The 18687-nt window shown below is 42.3% G+C and overlaps 1 protein-coding gene across 5 annotated transcripts in view; it reads left to right on the top strand.

The window, feature by feature from the left end:
• SLC36A1 (solute carrier family 36 member 1) overlaps positions 1-18687 on the top strand; it is a 60226-nt gene that overhangs the window by 36455 nt on the left and 5084 nt on the right. For all 5 annotated transcript variants that reach the window (XM_017875734.1, XM_017875735.1, XM_017875733.1 and 2 more), the window contains 3 exons: positions 5034-5132; positions 8255-8421; positions 10971-11140. In XM_017875734.1, coding sequence (XP_017731223.1) covers positions 5034-5132; positions 8255-8421; positions 10971-11140 — 436 coding nt within the window. The remainder of the gene's footprint in view (positions 1-5033; positions 5133-8254; positions 8422-10970; positions 11141-18687) is intronic.

The following is an 18687-nucleotide window of genomic DNA, read 5'->3' as shown; positions in this document are numbered from 1 at the left end:
GACCAGCACCGATTGTCCGGCACTCCCTAGTGAGATGACCCCAGTACCTCAGTTGAAAATGCAGAAATCACCGGTCTTCTGTGTCGCTCGCGCTGGGAGTTGGAGACTGGAGCTGTTCCTATTCGGCCATCTTGCTCCGCCCCTCCAAAAATTAATTTTTCTAACATGTATTTAGATAAGTAATTCCTTATCAACTCCAGTTAATTTTTATTTGTCAAAATTATAAATTCACTTGTTCCCTGCCCTCACTTAGCCCATGCAGGCAAGTCTGTGGGGTGGCATGAGAGAGAACATCTGTATATAGATGGGTAGAAGATCAGGAGATCAGGCTAAGAAAAATGTGCCCTTAAAACACTATGACTGTTCATGAAAATGACAATGCATTTTCTAAGGCTTGAGAAAAGGAAAAAAAGTAAAAGCAGGTAAATAAAAGAATAACTTAAAAATGATACTTAAATTCAATTCACCAACTAATTCATCAGTACATATTCATTAAAATGCAGACAACACAAATACCTCTTGAATACCACGTCCCCACCCTGAGTCTCCTCTCAGGGACTCGCTCTGTGTGATTGGTCTGTCTCATTCTAGATCCTGTTAATGGATTTACAGCCCATGTAATATATCGAGAAATACATTAAAATATATTTTGTTTTCGTTTTTGAAACATAATTTTGTAAAGTTACATGTTCATCTACCTTGCCTTTTTCCACCTTAAAAATGCCTCAGCGAGCCTTCCAGGTTAGTATTCCTGGCTCTACCTTGTTGTTAGCTGTCACATTGTATCACAGAGTAGAGATTTGCTGCCATTTATTTAACCAGTCCCCACTCAGTGGCTATCAGGTAATTGATAATTTTTAGTATTATTTCAGTATTAAGACAGTGAGATGTTCTTGTGCATTCCTTTTTGTGGACTTGTATAAATACTTCTTTAAGATATTTGTCTAGATGTGTAATTACTGAAGTATGCACTTTTGATTTTTTTTTTTATGTTACCAAGTTGTTTTTTCCAAAAGCTATTTCCTAATTTCATAGAGACTCCCTTCCACAGTATTTACATGCCCATTTTTCCACCCTTAACTAATACTGGATGTATTAGTATTATTTATATTATATTAGTATTATTTATATATAGTATGTATTATATATTATATTAGTATTATATATAGTATAATTATATTAGTATTATTTTGGTCAGTCTGACAGGTGAATATTATCTCATTTTCATACAGTCTGCTTAACAGTGACCCAGTCACCCACTGATACAGTTTCCAGGAAATCAGTGGCTCATAAAAAGCAGAACTTATTGTGCTAAGCAAATGACATTATCAGTTTAGATTAACATTGTGCTCTGTGAATATTGACTGTTTTTTCATCATGATAAGTCAGATGAGTGGCAGATATTGACTCTTCTTCTGCAGAACTATTTTTTTAAACATAAAATAAATAGTTCTTTGCGTCCCTTTTTATGAGACTGGAAGGAGGGCCTGCGAATGCACGATAGACCATTTCCATTACCAAACAAGGAAGGGTAAATATTTACCCATGATTTCACATTGTAATTAGAGCTCTCAAGAGCACCTAGGATATACTCCAGTGGACATTAAAGATGAATTGAGTGATGCCACTCCCCGTAGACAGGCACACCTGTTGCATTTGGTTTTAAATCATTGCAGGTAGTCGGGCTGTGGTGGTTGCCATGATCAGAGGACTGGGATGAGAATTTGGGTTCTTGTAGCGTCTCAGTCCCAACCAACTGGTAGTATGCATCCAGAGTGATGTCTATTCATAGTATAACCAGGACACAGAGCAATGTCTGCATAAGGGCAGCCCTGCTGATTTCTTGAGAGCAATTCCGAGTCTTCCTCTGGGCTTAGCCAGAAGTTGTGCTGTAATCAAATAGTGCAGCATGGGGGAGGAGGTTTGGCTGTGTTTTGATGTAGTCGCTGCCCATAGTGTTGTAATTGCTTCATTTGGATGTGTCATATAGCTAAATACGCTCCCTCTAGGTCGTTTTTGTTGCTGCTGCCTCTGCTGCTTGTTACTACTGTTCTGTTTTGGCATTTTGCCCCACTTACCATGAGGATTCCCCTACTGTTCAATGTTTCTGATTTTTTTCCCTAATCCTAAGCACATATATGACTGTTCCTTTTGCCCCTCATGCACGTGCCATTGTAGGTAGCAGACCAAGGTCTTCCACCTGAGCAGGTTCCCTTCTGTCTTCGGCATGTGGAATCTCAAATGGAAGAGTTCCAGGCAGAGTGCTTTGCACAGAGGGAGCTCCCAATAAATGTTTTATCACTGCATATTGTTGCTTCTGAGATGTATTTTTTCATAGTTATAACAGTTTCAGAATTGCAAGAATACATCTCACAATCCATGTGTACATTTAACAGCATTTTCTCAAAATACTGTTATTATTATAATTGATAATATGGTAAGACCTCACATAACATCGATACGTTCTTAGAAACTGCAATCCATGAAATGTATATATAGCAAAATCAGTTTTTTTCTCATCAGTGTTATAACAAAACAGCATTGAAGGAAGTGACTACATCGTTTCACTTAAGGTCTCAGTTTCCAAGAACCTGTTGATGACGAGTGAAGACTTACTGTGTTACAGAATTGAGGAGCTATGTTGATAACAAGCTGATTTTAACATGTATGTTTCTTTATAAATTAAACTTTTCTCATTTAGTTGGCTGGGTCAGTAGCAATCAGTAAGTATGTAGAATATACACTCCTTCTGCTGGCGTCATTCCCACAATATCCCCGGACATGGATTGTGAAATTCCCGATCTGATACTTGAATCTGATCTAATGTATGAACAAGAGCGGGAGTCATTCACTAACCAACAGATAGCACCTGTTTCCAATAACTTATGTCACATTTGTGACTCAGGAATAACTACAGGGCACTCTTGCTCTCAAGTCCCATTGTAGACGAAAAATACCTATTAGCCTGTCTTCATTCCACGTATTGAAATGCTTCTCACGAAGAGACCTAACAGATTTCTTAGCAGGGGCCCAGGGAAACGTATTTATTTAATTTTTTTTTATTTTTTCAAAAGCAGTATCGCTGCTTTGAAATCTTTCAAAGAGAAGGCTGTTACAGAGATTAATAATGGATCTCCTTTTACTTGCCTGAAATTATTCTGAAGCCTGTTAAGAGCATGCCTCGTATTATCCAACTATCCATATAGTTAAATCAATTGTAAAACATTGTAAAAGGCTGTTTTAACATCAATTTTCATTTTAATTGAAGCAATGTATGCATGAGGTTTAGAAAGCCAAATTTTAAAAAGAGAGCAGTTTGAATCCCCCCTCCTTACCCTGCCCCTTCCACACAGTCTGTTACTGGAGACTTGTTCGGTGGAGGATTTTGCAACTATACCTCTGTATTAGTCAGGGTTCTCTAGAGGGACAGAACTAATAGGATAGATGTACACATACAGGGGAGTTTATTAAGGAATGTTAACTCACACGATCACAAGGTTCCACAACAGGCCGTCTGCAGGCTGAGGAGCAAGGAAGCCAGTCCGAGTCCCAAAGCTGAAGAAAGCGGAGTCTGATGTTCAAGGACAGGAAGTATCCAGCACGGGAGAAAGATGTAGGCTGGGAGGCTAAGCCAGTCTAGCCTTTTCATGTTCTTCTGTCTGCTTTTTAATCTGGCCACTGATTGAGCTGGCAGCTGATTAGATGGTGCCCACCCAGATTGAGGGTAGGTCTGCCTTTCCCAGTCCACTGTTAATGTTAGTCCCAGTCCCAGTCAAATGTTAGTCTCTTTTGGCAACACCCTCACAAACACACCAAGGAACAATACTTTGCCTCCTTCAATCCAATCAAATTGACACTCAGTATTAACCATCACAGCCTCCTTCCTTCTACAATCTTAACATTGTACCTTCAGTTAACAGTTGCCCCCTTTTTTTTTGGCCTATTTTTGAAAACATTCTTTTTGCTCTTTCTCCCCACATGTTCCAACACTCCTATTGTGTGCTTCTTGGTAATACTTTCAGAGTGCTCAAGCTCATTGATAAGAATTTTAAAAAAGGGTAAGAAAAGAAGAGGAAAAAGTAAGAGAACCAATCTGAAAATTTACCACTTTCTCTTCCCTTCCAGCTTTATCTGTGGTGTTTATGTAGTTGTATCAGAGTGAATATATAAATTAAAATTAAAATTTTTTCTCCCTAATATTTCATAAGTAGATTTTCATATTCTACTTAGTTGTCTCAATTTTTACTTTTTAATAGTGCATACTGGCCAGGCGCAGTGTCCAATGCCTGTACTCCCAGCACCTTGGGAGGTCGAGGTAGGCAGATCACTTGAGATCAAGAGTTCACAAACAGCTTGGGCAGCATGGTGAAACCCTGTCTTTACCAAAAATATACAAAAATTAGCCAGGTGTAGTGGTGCACACTTGTAGTTCCTAGCCACTTGGGAGGCTGAGGCACGAAGAATTGCTTGAACCCAGGAGGCAGAGGAGGTTGCAGTGAGCCGAGATCTCGCCACTGCACTCCCGCCTGGGCAACAGAAGGAAACTCTGTCTCCAAATAAATAAATAGTGTATGTATTCTGTGGTTTAGCTGATATGTTGTTAATTACTTAACTGATCCCTTGTTTAGGATCTCTACAAAATATACAATATATGCTTGTTTGGGAGCATTTATGTTGTTTTCAGTTACTTTATTAAACAGCTTTGCTCAGTGTTTTTCATCTTTGGTTTTTTCCTACTTGAATTCACTTTCTTGGGATGGGATTACCTCGTGAAAGAATGTGACTCTTTTTATGCAAGCCCCAACATTTGAGTTTTAATAGTATGTTGGGCTTGTCTTTCCCCAAACAAGTGGGTTTTCTTAGCCTGAAGAGAAAACGTACAAAGGTTAAATGTCCCTAAACATCTGTCAGGTATTAGACTACCTTCCTTTAGAGAATCTCGGATATGTTAAAAGGTATGACCCGTCTGATTCACAGTTCGAATCTTGAATTTCTGTATAGCGTTTTGCTTTGCTTTGCTTTCTCTCTTTCAGAGGATCCCAGACCCCAGCCACCTCCCCTTGGTGGCTCCCTGGAAGACCTACCCTCTCTTCTTTGGCACAGCGATTTTTGCATTTGAAGGCATTGGAATGGTAAGAACTGCACTGTGATTTGGGCTAGTGTTCTCTGGTGCCCTTGGTGTCCTCCAGGTCTGTTTCAAGGAATGCTGAGGAAACATTGTTAGAAATTATCTTCTGAGGCCAGGCGCAGTGGCTCACACCTGTAATCTCAGCACTTTGGGAGGCTGGAGCCTGGGGATGACTTGAGGTCGGGAGTTCGAAACCAGCCTGGCCAACATGGTGAAACCCCGTCTCTACTAAATATACAAAAATCAGCTGGGCATGGTGGTACACGCCTATAATCACAGCCACTCAAGAGGCTGAGGTAGGAGAATCGCTTGAACCAGGGAGGCGGAGGTTGCAGTGAGCCAAGATCGTACCACTGTACTCCAGCCTGGGTGACAGAGCAAGACTCTGTCTCAAAAAAAAGAAATTATCTTCTGTGACTCACTGGTCAGTTAGTGAATAGTGTTTCGGTGATTCCATTGAGATTTCCCAGCTTCAACTTTTCAAGACAAATTATATGTAATTTTAAAATGTTTACATTCAAGGCCCCTTCATTACACACTTATCTCCTATGTGTGCAGTAAGCAATAGTATATGGCAATCAGGAAGGCAAGGTCTAGAGTCAGACTGACTTGGGGGTAAGTCCTGGCTCTGCCATAGAGTAGCTGTGTGACCTTGAGCAAGGGCTTCACCTCTTTGAGCCTTCATTGTTTATTCCTGAAAAGTGAACTTAATGATTCATAGTTATTAGGATTAAATGAGATATGTGCAAAGTGCTTTGCACAGACCCTGACACATGGTAAATGTTTAATAGATTTTAACTTTATTAATATTATTTTATTATTGAATCAATAAATGTATGAATAATTTCTCTGCCCTACAACATTGGTTTGGTGTATTTTCTGCATGCAAAAAAGCAGGCTTCACTCTTGGCTCAGCATTCTGTGATTTCACCGAATGCTTTTCCTAAAGAGGAATCTACCCCTCAATTTTACCTAATTTGAATTTGATTTGTATTTTTCATAATAATGGTACAAAACTCTTCGCTGAAGAAAGTTATTCCTGGCCAAGGGCTCCACAAATGGGAAGAGCCTCCTCCTGGCATGGCACTTCTTTCTCTTTTTTGATTTCCCAGACACCTTATTTGCTTTTAAGAAAACCTAGAAGCTGTACACATTTTTTGTCAGAATCGTGAGAAATCACCCAAGTGGTGTTGATGGAATACGTTGAGGCTCTGACCTCATGGAGGAGGAGGCTTTGGGAGTGATCACATGTAAATCACTGATCTGCTTGAGGTTTTATACCTTGCCCTGTGCTCTTTCTTGGGGCTTTTCATTGCCCATGAAGAGGATCTCACTTTAATTCAGAAACACAAATGGTTTCTTGCTGCTGGGGCAGAAGCCTGAGCAGGCCCGTATTTCAGCAGTGAGAAAGAGATCCCAAGAACTCAGGACTGGAAAGAAGAGGCCGAGAAAGTGTGGAAAGATGCCAAGAGGCCTTGGGTTCCTGGGCATCCTAAGGGACCTCGTGCTAAATTGTTAGTAGCTTTCCCTAACAGCACAGTGCAGAAATTGTTTGCTTGGTTTCATCACCACTTGTATATAAAGTTATTCTGTAAACATTATTTGTTTTCAAGATTTCTTTGTATTTCTACTTTTTTTTTTTTTTTTTTTGAAACGGAGTCTCGCTCTGTCGCCCAGGCTGGAGTGCAGTGGCCGGATCTCAGCTCACTGCAAGCTCCGCCTCCCGGGTTTACGCCATTCTCCCGCCTCAGCCTCCCGAGTAGCTGGGACTACAGGCGCCCGCCACCTTGCCCGGCTAGTTTTTTTTGTATTTTTTAGTAGAGACGGGGTTTCACCGTGTTAGCCAGGATGGTCTCGATCTCCTGACCTCGTGATCCGCCCGTCTCGGCCTCCCAAAGTGCTGGGATTACAGGCTTGAGCCACCGCGCCCGGCCTGTATTTCTACTTTTTTACAATAGAGAGAGAACACTGCTAGATTGACTCTTGGTTTTGGATCTAGAGCTTGTTCATTGCATCAGGGTAAAGTGCCAGGCTGCACACTGTGTATTCATCGTGTGCTCTGTGTTCATGCAACTGTCACAGGCCAGATAGGACATGGAGGAGATGGGCTCCCTGCCCTCTGGCTCTTTGTATTCTTGGTATGAAGAAAACTGACAGATACATTTAGAAGCTGTTTCTAATGGATGTGGATTAACTGAAGCTGGAGCAGGTGGTGGGGGACACTGGGAGCCCCTGGGAGCACCAGGCCTGCAGCAGGATGGTGTTGGTGTGTGCAGCACAGACCCATTGTGCTTCATGGCCGCAGGCGCTGCAGGAAAATAAGTGTAATAACAAGATCAAAGTTTGTGGCACGGCTAGACATTGCTCAGTGCTGCTCTTCCATATTAGCCGTGCCAGATCCAGTTGATGGCAGACCGTGAAGATCCTCACAGTCACACCATTTTCCCAATTCCTAAATAAACTCATTTTCATAGGGGCCTTTCCTTTGCCTTTACCACAGTTAAAGAATGTCCTCTGTTATGACGAAGGAGGCAGCAAAGGTCAGTGGTTTGTAATAGGAGTCTGGAAACTGGGCGTTGTTAAGTACCCATGTCTCGAGATCCTCTATGAAGTCATGCTGTCTTTCGCACTGCAGCTTCTATCACTTGGAGGTTTAACTTGTCGCTGCTCGTGCTTGCCCCTGTTGAGCTAGAGTGGCAGTTTCCCTGACCTATATTTTGCATTCTTTAGACAGGTTAGCAGGAAGCTGTGATCTCAGGTTAGATGCCAGGTGGGCATGATGTGGGAAGGCCTTCTGATTGCCATGTGGCCTCACTCACAGGGCAAGGGACATTCCCAGCCTGCAGGGATCCTGCAGCAGGAGAACAGAGCACTGTCCTGAGCCAGGAGTCCTGGGCTCGTGTCCTGCCCACCCTTACTTTTAGGACTTCCTGGCTAGGCAGTGGACTGCGGAGTCCCTTCTAGTTCCAAGAGCATAACGTCTGATGAAATAACTTTAAAGAGGAGATGTGCTTCTGGAGAATTCTGGGGATAAAAGAGTTACTTTTTTTCTGAGCATTTTTTTTTCTTGGCCATTAACTTTGCTTTTTTCTGCACTTTCTCTCCTCTCTCACTCCTCTCTCATAGGTTCTACCCCTGGAAAACAAAATGAAGGATCCTCGGAAGTTCCCACTCATCCTATACCTGGGCATGGTCATCGTCACCATCTTCTACATCAGTCTGGGGTGTCTGGGGTACCTGCAATTTGGAGCTAATATCCAAGGCAGCATAACCCTCAACCTGCCCAACTGCTGGTACGTCAGGGGAGGATGGAAACCTAGGAGCACTGGATATTTTTTAAAACTAATGGATCAGAGTGTGGATTTTTCCTCTTACTTATCTCTTAAACCAGCCCACTTCAATCTAGCCCACCGTCTTCTGCTACTGCCAGCCCTCACTGGCTGCCCTGGACTGCATTCTGTTTACGTTATTCATGTAGAGCCTTCTGCTGAAGCCAGTGGTGCTGATCAGCTGATGGATAAGCCATTTCTCCTTGGAATTCCTAAGCTCAAAAGGACCGAGTATCTAGTCCATTCACTGTAAACCATTCCAAATGGACAGGGAGATGGGAGGGCAAACCTGCATTTGGTTCCCAGCATCAGTTGTGCCTCTCCCTTGGTAGTCACAGGCTTGATATGCAGGTGGGAGCATCTCACTGTGGGCCGGGGATTGTTGGGAGTCCTTTCGTACCTCTCTTGCATTGATGAGTGTATTATAGGGAAATAGCCATATTGAAATGCTTCCTGAAAAGGTAGATGGTATCTCAGGGCATGTGCTGAGCAACCATCCTGTTTTGAAGATTAATCATCTCATGGTGGAGAGCAGCTGTTAGCAGACACTGAGAAGCTTGTTGAGTGCCCTGTGGATCAGAATCACCTTTCAGTCTAGGCTGGCTGATCTGCCTGGGTGTGCTTTTTATTTTGTTTTGTTTTGTTTTATTGTATTGTATTTTTTAAATCAGCAGCACTCAATATTTCCAGGGGCTTTCCCATTCAAGTACGAACCAGGCTTGACCCTGCTTAGCTTCCAAGATCAGATGAGATTGAGCACATTCAGAATGGTATGGCTATAGACCTGGATTCGCTTTTTATTTTTTAAAATTCTTTTTCAGTTGATTTTAACTCGTGAGGCATACTAATTATATATCTGTATGCAGTATGTGTGACATTTGGATACATATATACAGTGTGTAATTATCAGCTCAGGGTAATTGGCATATCCATCTGGTGCCTACTTTTAAATTGCCAAACATTTCTGCCCTTCCAAGAAGGAAGAGGCAGGTAGTAGCTTGGTGTAACTGTGTCACTTTTCCCTGAAAGATAAATGAATCGGGAGCAACAGAAGCAGCCCACATGATCTGAAGCCATAGAGGAGCATCTGTCTTCTTTCCTAACACCCCAAACCCAGCTGCTGTAACTTTTCTGCCTCTATTTGGGTGTAATTTATTTGGCTATCCCTGCAGGTGTCACTCTCCTGAGTCCAGACTTCACAGCTCTCCAGAGGCTTTCGGGCTGCTTTGAGTTTAATGATAGAGCCACCAAATTGTTTCAAAGAGTTTTTATTATCTATTCGTGGAGCAAATATGACCTTTTACCAAACTCAGTCTTTACAAGGTTGTTCTCCTGCTTATAGCATAAGAACATCTTCTAGATTTTAAGTTCAACCACAGAGAAACTCAATGCACATATACACAGTCTGTATTAGCACATTTAAATAGATTTCCAACAAGGGAGAACAAATGTTTCTTGCTGCTTAACACATGAAGGTCTGGTTTGAAGTGGAGCTTTGCTTAGGGACAGAGACCTTTCCTTTTAATGACCACGTCAGATCTGTAAGTTGATCACAGACTTTTTTCCTACTCTGCAGTCAAGGCACTGAAGTGATAAAATAGGGATATCCCATGGTGAGTTAACGTCTTTTTTGGAAGCTACACCTGAAGCAGTAGTAGGAAGAGAGCCATAGTGGTATGGAAAGATGGAATTCTGCTCCGGCCTCTTGGTCCTGCAGTGTCTTCATCTAATTCTAGGGACACTTGACTCGGATGGGACAGATATAAATAGGCTTGTGACATTTTAATTGCATTTTTGTTTTTATTTTCGAAGGCATATACACCCATATACCCATGGCAAAGATTCAGATTTTCAAAAGGTACACAGAGAGCATTTAGTTTCCACCCCTCGCCCTCCACTCTAGTTCCCAGTTTCACAATTTCCCATTTCAGAGGCAATCATATTCCCAGTTTCTTTCTTTCTTTTTTTTTTTGAGATGCTTAATGTATGTAAGATTGTCATGTGGGGCGAGGGTATGTTTTTTTTCCCTCTTTTTTCTTTTTTAAGACAAATTGTAGCACTCTATAGATACTGTATTGCTTCGTGCTTTCTTCACTTAAAAAAAGTGATATAAAAGTGTCCCCATGATAGTGATATACTATATCACATGATAGAGTGATATATCGTGGGGATAGTTTCATATCACACCTGGAGTTCTGCCTTATACTTTGTTAAAAGCTATATGGGGGCACCACGATTTGTCTAACCAGTTCCCACTGGTTAACATTTAAATTGTTTTCAGTCTTTCCTTCTTAAATAGTGCTGCAGTGAGATATTGTGAATATAAGCTTTTGTGTACATGCGCGAGGATATCTGCGAGCTAAATGTTTAGACATGAAATTGCTGGGTCCGAAGGACGTGGATTTGTAGCCTTGATAAGTGTCAACAAATCGCAATGGGACCATTTTGCACTCTTGCTGATGATGTATAAGTGTGCTGAGCAGGCTTGGAATGTCTCCTGTCTGTCTCGGCAGGTTGTACCAGTCCGTTAAGCTGCTGTACTCCATCGGGATCTTTTTCACCTATGCGCTCCAGTTCTACGTCCCAGCTGAGATCATCATCCCCTTCTTTGTGTCCCGAGCACCCGAGCACTGTGAGTTAGTGGTGGACCTGTTTGTGCGCACAGTGCTGGTCTGCCTAACGTGTGAGTAGAAGACAATAATTGCCTTGCTTGTTTTCCCCTAAAGGGCACCCAGTCTCCAGGGCTTGCGTGAGAAAAGACAGTACGTGTCTTTTGACACATACTGCCTATGTTTGTGAACAGAGAACCTGGCCCATGGCCTCGCTTTCAGAGTTGAGGCACCTCCAGATGGGGAAGTGAATTAATTACATTATGTACTCTAAAGAACATGGGAATGAGGACAGTGGTTTATTTATAGATAGGGTATGAAATGCTGTGGAGATGGTTATCATTCAGAGTAAAGACATACAACTGCTATCCCATATTAAATAAGGTAAAGGTCTGAAAGCCATTTAACCCGTATCTGTAATGAGTATAAGTTACTTTGATGAAGGGTACTTATTTGTTTTTTCGAATTGTTGTTTTTCCAGTGTGACAAGTTACTCCTTAGATTTCCTTTAGAGCCTGTACGATAGTATTCTACACATTTTTTAATGTCAGTCTTACTAAATATGTTTCAGAAAATTTCTAGTGATTAACCTAGGCATTTGATTGATCACTTGTGTTTTATTCTTCTTCTCTCAGCCCCGTTCCAAGGAGTGTAAGTTAAAAGACAGGATATCCTTCTGTTTGCTGTGGTTGAAAACTGGTGACATTTAGAAAATAAAAGTAAAATTTTTTTTTTGTAGCTTTTGTGAGTTGGTAGACTAGAGAACCCTGGAGCAAATTGGTCTATAATAGTGAACTTAAGTTTCTAAGAGATTTGCAATAGTTTTCCAAATGGAAATGCTTAAAGCATAGATTCCTCTTTTGGTTCTATTTGTTTTGTTTTGTTTTTTTTTTTTTTTGAACAAGAACCTCTTTGCTTACATTGAGACTTCCCTGAGAATTTTCTTAAATTATTCAGTCTGAGCCTCTGTCTTTGGAATAAAAATAGATCCATATGATTTTTAAAATTCTAATTCGGGTTGAATGTTTTAAGGATGAAAGATGGGAATGTTGTCTAGCATTTGCTCTTAGTCATTCTTTCAGGCCCTCTCCTAGACCAGCCTATAGAAACAGCCCACGCAGCTGCTAATCCAGGGCCCAGGGCTGTTGAAAGCCAGCTGCTCTTCCCACAGTGACTGAAAAAGAAGGAACATGATGTATCCTGCTTTTCTAGTAGATTGCCTTAACATGTACTGCTAAGATGGGATGTTTGGATTCCAGATTTTAATCCTATCTTGTGCCAGTAACTCCCCATGCTTTGATTCTAAGGTGTATATTTCCATCGTGGATGGAGTAGCTCTAAGTGCTGAGGAGACAGCTTTCACATGTACCGTATTTATAATGTAAACTCTCAGGGCCCAATTCTTAAATCTAAAGGGCACTGGAAGAAAGAGTGTGGTTAGTTCAAATAATCTGCTTTTCTCCAAAGTGTTCCTTCCAGAAAAAGTAGGTCTCTCTAGGTAAAATGTGCCTTCCTGACTAAACAGCTTCTCCTCCCTGCCAATTGAACTGGGGCAGTGACAGGAGCCTGGCTCCTCTCCCTGCCCAGTTTTCCCCTCCAGCCTGACTCAGCCTCCCTGTAGCATATGTCACACTTCCTGCCAGGTTTATTTCTGCAGCACCCCACAGGAGACAGTAGTCTCTGATTCACAGACCTCATGTTATCCTTAGATGCCTCTTGGATTTTGCTTCACTTTTCCTGGCCCTGTCTGTGAGTCTCGTCTCCCTTCAACAGCACGATGCTCAGAAGACACGGCTGCTTTTGGTCTTCAAGTGTGTGCAGTTGTTTTTCCCTTCTGTGATCTGTTGTGACTTAGCATTGCATGTCATCCTGTTCAAAAGGCAGCCCCTTTATCTCTCAGAGCACTCACCTTCTTTGGAGACTTTGAAGTAATTGTGGGACTCTGTAGAGGCCTTTCATGGTAGCAGCAACTTAAATGTATTCATGCAAGTTCATTTTGTTCTTGCTTTTCTGTTCTTTCAGATCTTTCAGCACCATTGATTAGTGTGTGATTTTAGATCTTTAATTGATGTTTTTCATTTATACTCATACATTTTAACAGCAGCTTCTTTTTTTGCTGTTTCTGGTGTTTTCCTATCTTTTCCACAACTTTTCCTCCTCCTCTTCATCCTCCAAGGGGAACAGGAGGAATTTGGTGTAGTTTCATTTTTTTTTTTTTGCCTTCTTGGAATTCAGCTTTCTCCCCACTCTCCCCCATCCTCCAAAGATGACTATGGCTGATACGGACTTTGTGATGCTTAATTTCAAACTGTTGGAGAAAAAGGGGAGGAAAAACAAGTATTTCATAGAATAATGCTCATTTTGTTATGATTTCATATTGGACAGTATCTACTTCCAGCCCATATTTTTGGAAATGCTGACTTAGCAGGTCACCTTATGTCCAGACCTTGTGTGGAAGAGGCTGGCCCCACCTGGTGGAGTCTGGAGTTGTAGGATCAATGGTTTTTTAGATTTCTTTGGAGCAATAACCCATCCATCCTTCAGTGATTCATACTGATTCTCTGTGGCATTTGCCATGTGACACATTTTACTTCAGTTCGCTATGAAAATTTCAGAAACCTATTTCTGAAGATATAATTACATAAAATCGCATTATTCAAGAAGCCTGTTCAGACTTGAATGCAGAGCTGCAAAACATTCCAAGCAGTCAGATTTTTAGAGGATGAAGCTTCCAGGTCCAAGCAGAGTAGCTTCTTCGAACCTCTGGGCCTTTCACACTTTTTAGTCTTGCAGCTACAGTGAAGAAGAGCAGTATCATTCATTAGCTGTGTAACCCTGGCCCGCCTCCAGGAACCCTCGCAAGGCCTCAGGGTCCTCAACTGTAAGATAGGACGGGTGTCTGATCTCCAAGATTTCTCTGAACTCCAAAATTCTGTGATTCTGTACAGATGCTTGGCGCTTGATTTTAAGTTTCTACACAAATATTACTCTAAAAGAAAGTCAGTGTAAAAACATTTGGGAATAAAAGAAGAAATTCCAATATTCTACCAGTTTAACAAAGTAATATATTTTTTGCATTGTATCTTCTGTGTCTTAATCCTCATGGGTTCATTGTAAAAATAGTTGCAATTGTAGTTTACATATGACTTTGTCTTTCACATTTTATTTAATTTTATATCACGAATATTCATATCTTTCACTAATATTTTCATGACCTCATGGTATTTCACTGTATTGGTGAATCATATTAACTAAGGTACTTCTTTAATGTTAGACATGGAGGTTGTTTCCCTTGCTTTCATATTTTTTAAATTTATACCCCCACTAAGTCAAATTTTGTATTCTGTCCAAGACTATTGTGAATTTTAAAGGCATATTTATAAACATTTAAAAGTAACATGGTAGGTTTTAAGAGCTTTGATCATAATAAAATAGCAAGAGCTCCCAGCACAAGAGCCGTAAATGGCGAGCATACTTCCTAAGTGTGTGTTTGTTCTTTTCAGTGCTTTGCTCTTGTCTTGTGCATAAGTCAGCTCTTTCTGATGCTGGTTCAAAACCACAGGCTTCAGAATCCAGTTCCTTCTGTGAACATGACTGTTGGCCTTATGTTGCTTCAGCAGTTTAAAAGATCATATTCTTTGTGTCTCTTCACCCGAAGGGAAGACGTTTTGTAATACTGTTGGAGCCCTCTTGACTAATCGTGTGGCTGAGCTGAGGTTGGCCTCTGTCCCCGCTTTGATACATACCACAGCTGAGCTGCTGCCGGGAAGTGTATAACTGAGTTTGTTATACATATGTCTTCCTCTTTGTCTGGGCTGGGGTCTTTTCGTGTAGGGGGGCGGTGCAGGGATTAGGGGAGAGTTGGGAGAGGGGTGTTCCTGGCTGGCTGCTTCCTGAGATCTCTACCTTGTTGAGTTTCTCTTCGTAGGCACTTTAACTCACAGAACACATTTGGTGCCAGAAGGGGTTTTATTTGCCCCCACGTGTCTGAGTAGTCAATTGCTGCTTCTGGAGTTAAAGTCATTTTCCATGGTGGCAAAACAGATACCCGTGCTGTTGAACCCTGGGAGCTGCTGATACTGATTTGGTTTGGACATCCTTCTCTTCTTCCCACTTCATGTTAGTGGGAGGCTCGCTCTTGCCCTCTGCGGTGTCACGCTTTGTGTAGGGTTCAGTGGTGAGTATGTGGTTCAGCTAGGACACGAAGAGGGACTTCCCTTTGCAGCCATGTGATCTTGGCTTTAAGAGGAGAGAAATGTTCTTAAAATCTCTACTAAGGATATTTTTAATAGGCATATTTATCTTATATAGTGGTGAAAACAAGAACAAGTTTTTAGATTACTTATAAAATATCATGATGAAGCAGAAGATCTTTGTCCGATCAGAGGAAAAATTGTGATCCCAAGCTTCTGTATCTGTTTCCACTTAACTCTCGCCACAGAGTGGAGCATGTCTCTGACTCCACTTAACTGTCATGAAGTGCCCATATGTCCTGCTAGGTCAGTATGGGAGAGGGTGGGGACATGACAGACTCTCAGGGCTGGGAGAGGCTCTGATTTGTCTCCTGCCAGGGACTCATTTTCTCTGATAATAAAGGCCTCCTGTCTCTTGAGCAGACTTCAGCATTTGTGGAGATGCTTGTGTGGCTGGGACTGAAGGAATAACTCACATTTCCTTTATTCATACGAAACCAAGTGGCTTAGAAGATCCCTTTTGGGCAAGCCATGTGTTCCAGGAAAGGAGCCCCATCACTTCGCTGTGCCACCTTCAGGCAGGATGTGGTGCTTCCCAGTTGTCAGTGAGGTGAGGAACATATCCCAGAACACAGTCCTAAGTGACTAACACTGGAATGTATAGTCCTTAGAATTTCAGAGTTGGGCGAGACTTCAGACATCACCCAGTTACCATATTTCACAGGTAAATGAATGAACTGAGGCTCAGAATAGTAAGCTGATTTGCCCTGTGCCACTCAGCTTGTTATGGAGCAGGGACTAGTGATAATACTGAAATATTTATTATTGGTTTTTAGAGCTCTAATTTCTTTACATGAGTGATATCATTTGACCATCCTGTTTAGTAGTTGGGGAAATGAGTCTCAAAGAGTTTAAGTAACTAGCCACTGAGTGGTAGAGCTGAGGTTGAAGCCTGGGCATTCCAAATCCACAGCCTACACTCATTCCTATACCACCCTCTCCCTGGGGCTCAGTTCTCCCGATTGTTTCCTCAGTGCAGTTTCCACCCCACGGTAACACCTGGCGCCATCACTGCGAGGGTGACATTAGGCAGGAAGACGCAGAGCCCACAGAGAGCAAGTGTCTTGGTGTCGGTACCACAGTAGACCAGCTCTTTTGTTGAGCGTCAGATGACCTATGATGAGAATGCTGTTTTGTCATCAGCCTACAATTTTACCTCTAATTTTCTCCATATTCAACCCTCAAGGTTTGGGAGATGTCACCAACTCTATTTAGAAGCAGCGAAGGGCTGAAAACATACTATTTTTGAGTTGCAGGGAAATTAAAAGCCTAAACTTTTTGCACACTTCTCAAAGCCTTGAGATCAGTGAAGATGTTAATGAGAATTGCCGTTATGGTTGATTAATAGAAGAAGGAAAGATGAAGAACTGATCCAGAGTATATAACACTATGGCAGAGGTGGATCTGAGACTCAATATCCTTGTGCCCCTTTGCTGTCAGGCTTTGAATCCCTTGTCCAATTCCACTTGACAAAGCAGAAAGAGGTCAGGGCTGATCGTGTGCTGGATTCTCCACCACGCCCCATGGTGCGTCCCTGGGAAAGCTAGCCTGGGTATCTGCCTCCCATTTCCTCACAGACAAGATCCTGCCACTGATCCGCCAGACTCCCTGTCTCCTCTCCCTCTGCATTTCCTTGACCATCAGGTCTGTGAGGTTATGGCCCAGGGGCTTGAGGTCCTGGATCCTGGTCCCAGCTCTATTGCTTCCTGTCGTTTACACCCTCTGGGCCTCTCTTTCCATAGGACTGTAGTAATTTTATGGAGTTACATACCTGTGAAACAGAGGCAGATTCACCTCCACTAGTGAGTGCTTAGCAGTGCTGTCTGCTGGGTATCACTAGACATTCTGCAGTGATGGAAATGTCCTATGTGAGCCACTAGGCACCAGTGGTAGTTGAGACTTTGAAATGTGGCTAGTGTGAATAAAGAACAGGATTGATTTCATTTTAATTCATTTCAATGTAAATAGCCATCCATTGCTAGTGGCTACTGTGTTGGACAGCACAGCTCCAGGGTAGGTGTGAGGCAGGAGGCATGAATCCACTCTTTCCTTGGTGTGTTAGTCCATTTGCATTGTTATAAAGAAGCACGTGAGACTGGGTAATTTATACAGAAAAGAGGTTTATTTTGGCTCATGGCTCTGCAGGCTGTACAGGAAGTGTGATGCCAGCATCTGCTTCTGGTGAGGGCCTCAGGAAGCTTCTAATCATGGCAGAAGGCAAAGGGGGAGCAGGCCTCACATGGCAAGACAGGGAGCAAGGAGAAGGGAGGTACCAGGCTCTTTTAAACAACAGCTCTCTTGGGGAGGGCACCAAGTCATTCATGAGGGATTTGCCCCCATGACTCTTCCCACCAGGCCCCACCTCCGACATTGGGGATCATATTTCAACATGAAATTTGGAGGGGACAAATATCCAAACTATATTACCTGGTAAGTCCTGGTTCCCACATGTCTCTCATCTTACTGCAGGGAGTGCTATTCTATGTTGTTTGTTTTTATGGCTCCTCAAAAATCAACTTCAGACATTTCAGTTTAAAGTGTTTCTTACAAAATCTGGTCTCGAAATGCAATCCAATCCTTTCTTCTGGTGCTCATCCAAAGAAGCAGTGATCGATGTAGACATTGGCTGCCTTGGACTCAGACGTCCTGGCAATCTCACCAGTGTGATGCCTTCTTAGAGTGACTTGACTACATTTTTGCCTTACAAAATGAACTTAGAAGCAAACCTCTCATATAAAAGGTAACCCTCTTGTAGGAATCAGTGAGGTAGTAGATAAGCTCTGGATGTCTGTATCAAGGCTGGGAGCATCCAGCTGTAGCCCAGCAGTGGGAGAGACAATCTGTGAAACTGTGTTTGATTACTGACAGGTTAGCAACTAACAGGAAGTCATGCACTGTGGCAGGATGCACTTTTCATGGCCAAAAAGATGAATACTAATGACGATAACGTTAACATGTAAGACATCCCTACTGTACACCAGGCCTTTTGTGAAGCACCTGCATAACCTTATTAGACCATCATGACATCTCTATGATATAGGAGCAGTTAATATCCCCATTTTGCCAACAAGAAAATGGGAATAGAGAGCTACCATACCTTCCCCAGTGTCATTCAGCTAATTAGAAGCAGAGCCAAGATCTGAACACAAGAACCTAGTTCCAGAGCCCACAACCCTCAATAAAGCTGTGAAACACTGGCCTTTGCCTGCCTGGTGGAAAGATCAGTGAGATGGGAAGCATGGGGTCAGTGGGCACTAGGATAGGTGTATTCGGTGAAGCCTCCTCCTGCTTCCAGCACTGTCTGGCAGTGTTGGCAATGGCTGGTATGGCACGGAAGCTGATGGCACCTTCTGCGGCAGTGCACCATT

Source organism: Rhinopithecus bieti, unplaced genomic scaffold (genome assembly GCF_001698545.2).
Source record: "Rhinopithecus bieti isolate Rb0 unplaced genomic scaffold, ASM169854v2 scaffold_7673, whole genome shotgun sequence".
Taxonomy (NCBI): Eukaryota; Metazoa; Chordata; class Mammalia; order Primates; family Cercopithecidae; genus Rhinopithecus; species Rhinopithecus bieti.
Note: the sequence above shows the minus strand (reverse complement) of the source record. Positions and strands in the feature narration are given on the sequence as shown.